Genomic DNA, 3,231 nt, shown 5'->3' with positions numbered 1-3,231 from the left:
CGAGACACAGGCGGTTCTGAGAGGTAAACTCCAGTTACTATTTATGTGTAATTTTACCATCTTTTCCTTTGATAATAAACGTACATATTAATTATAACGTTGATTTAAAATATATTTCTATAATTTCGGGTGGAAATTAAATGCAGGATAATAGGAGAGGGTGAGAGAAAAGGCGTATAAAAATGAACGTGGCGATATATGGCGTTCCATCCAGCCCAACACAGTGGCTCGGCTCGTCGACAGCTCAGTGTTGGCTGTCGAGTGACGGGCTAACAAGAATTACCGTGCGCTCGAGAAATGATCCTCAGAATCTACTTTCCTGTGACAATCGGTGTGATTTTTTGTGACAAACTGACAATTTATTGCTCCAGCTAGAGGGGTACCTACTTAAAAATCAAATCTCTACACGCTTAGTCGTCGAAATAATACGAAAAAGTTAAGTGGAGTGACCCAAAGAGAGTATCGGGCAGTGTGCGGTGTTGCCAGGTGTGGGGTGCGGGTGTGCCACGTCGGGAGGGATGGATTCACGATCAGCTGAGCCGCTGCAGAGTCTCTGTTCACAGCAGAATTCTCGCCACCGCTCTTCCAACAACAACAATGCTCTCAAGAAGAAGAAGAAGAGGCGCAGGAGGCGTCGACGCACACCAAAGGCCATAGAGACGAAGCGTGGCGAGAGTAGCTTCGCGATACTGTCGCCGACGACGTCGCGCGAGTCATGGACGCTGCACACTGGCCCTCCCACGCCCGCGCTGCGGCCTGTGGGCGCACAGGTGCCGCGCGCCCCTGAGAACAGCACACAGTTCATCATGGACGACCACGAGAATTCCACTTTGTTTGTTGACTTCGACAACTTCAGCACACCTCACTGGGAACAGGAGCCACCCGTTAGCGGGGCGGAGGAAGATACTGGTAGTGCCACGCCCACCCACGCCCTCACCCGCGACTGGTTCCCCTTCAACGCGGCAGACTTCGAAACCGCATACCAGAGCGCCCGTGAAGATCGGTTGATGTCCGGGAGTCGCTCAGAGCTGCGTGCTGCCATAGTCGCCTTGGAGGCCCGGGCGGCTGTGCTGACGGACGCACTGTCAGCCTCCCCCTCCCGCCTTCTGTCAACACTGCAGGTTCAGTTACTGCACCTTCAGGAGGAGAATGCTGCGCTGCGTCAGCGTCTGGCTCGTCGGGAGCTGAAGCGGCAGCAGAGTCTTGAGTCATCGTCCTCCTCCTCTACTGACAGCGACTCTGAGTCAGACTCAACTAACTCCTCCAGTGACTGTTCAGAGTCGGACTGTGACACCTGTGCTGCCCGCCGGAGTGCGGCGGTGAAGGAAGAGGAGGAAAAGGAGAACACCTGCCCGATGCTGCCCACACAGCTGTCCTGCACGCTCTTACCCTAAGCTCCCCCAGGGGATCAGCTCGTTCAAGAGGCGGCAACTCACTGCCCCTGGAGGGAGAGCCTCTCTTACACCACCTCCCGTGAGCGGCGCTTGAACCACATCTTCCCGTGTGGTCAGATCATGTCATAGCCTCCACACCCACCCACCCATCTGCTGGTTCCTGACGCTGTTAAGGAGCGACCCATCAACAACCACCACAGCTGACCTCCACCACATCGTCAGCAACACGCACCATCACGTCTCGTAAACAATTGGTCACCAGCTTGGTATTATATCCCACCAAATTGTCTAAACCACAGCAGATGTGAGTAAGAGGGAGCAGGTTGTTGGGACGTGTACCACAAACTTGTACCCAGTGAAGGAAGTAACTGTCAGGCGCTGGTGTGTAGCCTAGTGACGGAGCCGCTGGTGTCAAGTCTAGCGAGGAAGGTTTGTTGGTGTGTCAACCCAAGCGTCGCCTGACACCACACGGGAGTCGGCCACCGTCAGTCCTCAACGATGTGTTCAGAATCAGCTGTCATGCATCGTTTTATAGTGTCACCTGTCATACAGTTATTGAATGCAGTGTTTACGTTAAATTAGTCATTGTACCGGATCCAAGTTCAACAGCCTTCGTCCAGAATCTTTCACAGCTTGAGCACACTTAAAACTGCTAGAAAACTTTGCTCAAAATGATCTAAAAAAAATTTGTGTTTAATTCATGTATATTTTTGTAATTTCCGTTTGACGTTATAAATGTGTTGAATAGAAAATGTTACGTTTATTTTTTAGTTATAATTTACGTACTATAATCTGCTCACTGCAGATAATGTTCAAGATTTTGGTGTAGATATTGAGTGAATTAGGACTTTTCTGTCTACTGTACTCTAACTGCATTTCATATTATGCAAGTGATTAATTCAACAATTCGTGTATTTTGTGTTGATGTAATCAAAGAATGATGTTTCCTTTTATTTTGTGGGTTTGTATGTTCATTGTAAATTAGTCAGTGCCCTATTTTTGTCAAGGAATTAGCAATGCATTGTATTTTTTGTTTCATCTTCCTCATCTCATATTTTTTGAGTATAGGAGAGTATTGCAAGTCATGTTTGTTTGTTTTGGTCATTGTAGACGTCTTATATTTTTGTATATTTTACTGTTCAGGCCTGTGGGTGAGATATTAGTGGTGTGATGAAACATTCTAGTGGGTTCATACATCACTAAGACTGCCATACTATGCATTAACGTTAGTCTTTCTCTCTCTCTCCTCTCTCTCTCTCATAGGAGCTAGGCAAATTCTTCTCATAGATTAAACTGTTTTATCTGTGTGAAGAATAATTGTTTTTTAGTGTCAGATCTGTACCACGGAAGGAAGTTGTGTCACCCAAGTCATGCTGGCTCACCCAAATATTTTGGTTTCTTGGCCTCTAGAGTGACGTACATACACTTACACCACTACAGTACACACACACACAATGTTGCCATCACGGGGACCTTGTTACTACCATCACCAGTGTTCTATTATCTGTCGCCACATTCATAACCCTGTTAAACAAAATTATTGTAGCTATATTGCCAGTTCCCGTGTCATCATTCGTCTCCCCTTGTTGCCGTATCTCAAACGCTTGAATGTTGCCATTTTGTCGTCGTATGTCCCAATTAAGCATTGCATTATTTGTTCATACCGGGAGTGCGTTAGTCAGCACTTACCCTGGTGTGTGTGTGTGTGGGTCATGCTAATACAAAAATAAGTGCGCGTTTACAAGTGGCTTCTAACATTTTACAATATATATATATATATATATATATATATATATATATATATATATATATATATATATATATATATATATATATA

General features: G+C 46.2%; 1 protein-coding gene across 1 annotated transcript; it reads left to right on the top strand.

Moving 5' to 3' along the window:
* Positions 1–252: 252 nt before the first annotated feature.
* Positions 253–3,109, top strand: LOC121873706. The gene has a single exon (XM_042377409.1). The coding sequence runs from the start codon at positions 519–521 to the stop codon at positions 1,392–1,394; it is 876 nt and encodes a 291-aa protein (XP_042233343.1). The 5' UTR covers positions 253–518; the 3' UTR covers positions 1,395–3,109.
* Positions 3,110–3,231: the final 122 nt, after the last annotated feature.

Source organism: Homarus americanus, unplaced genomic scaffold (genome assembly GCF_018991925.1).
Source record: "Homarus americanus isolate GMGI-L3 unplaced genomic scaffold, GMGI_Hamer_2.0 scaffold43895, whole genome shotgun sequence".
In the NCBI taxonomy this organism is placed as follows: Eukaryota; Metazoa; Arthropoda; class Malacostraca; order Decapoda; family Nephropidae; genus Homarus; species Homarus americanus.
The sequence above is the reverse complement of the archived record's forward strand: the minus strand, read 5'-3'. Positions and strand labels throughout refer to the sequence as shown.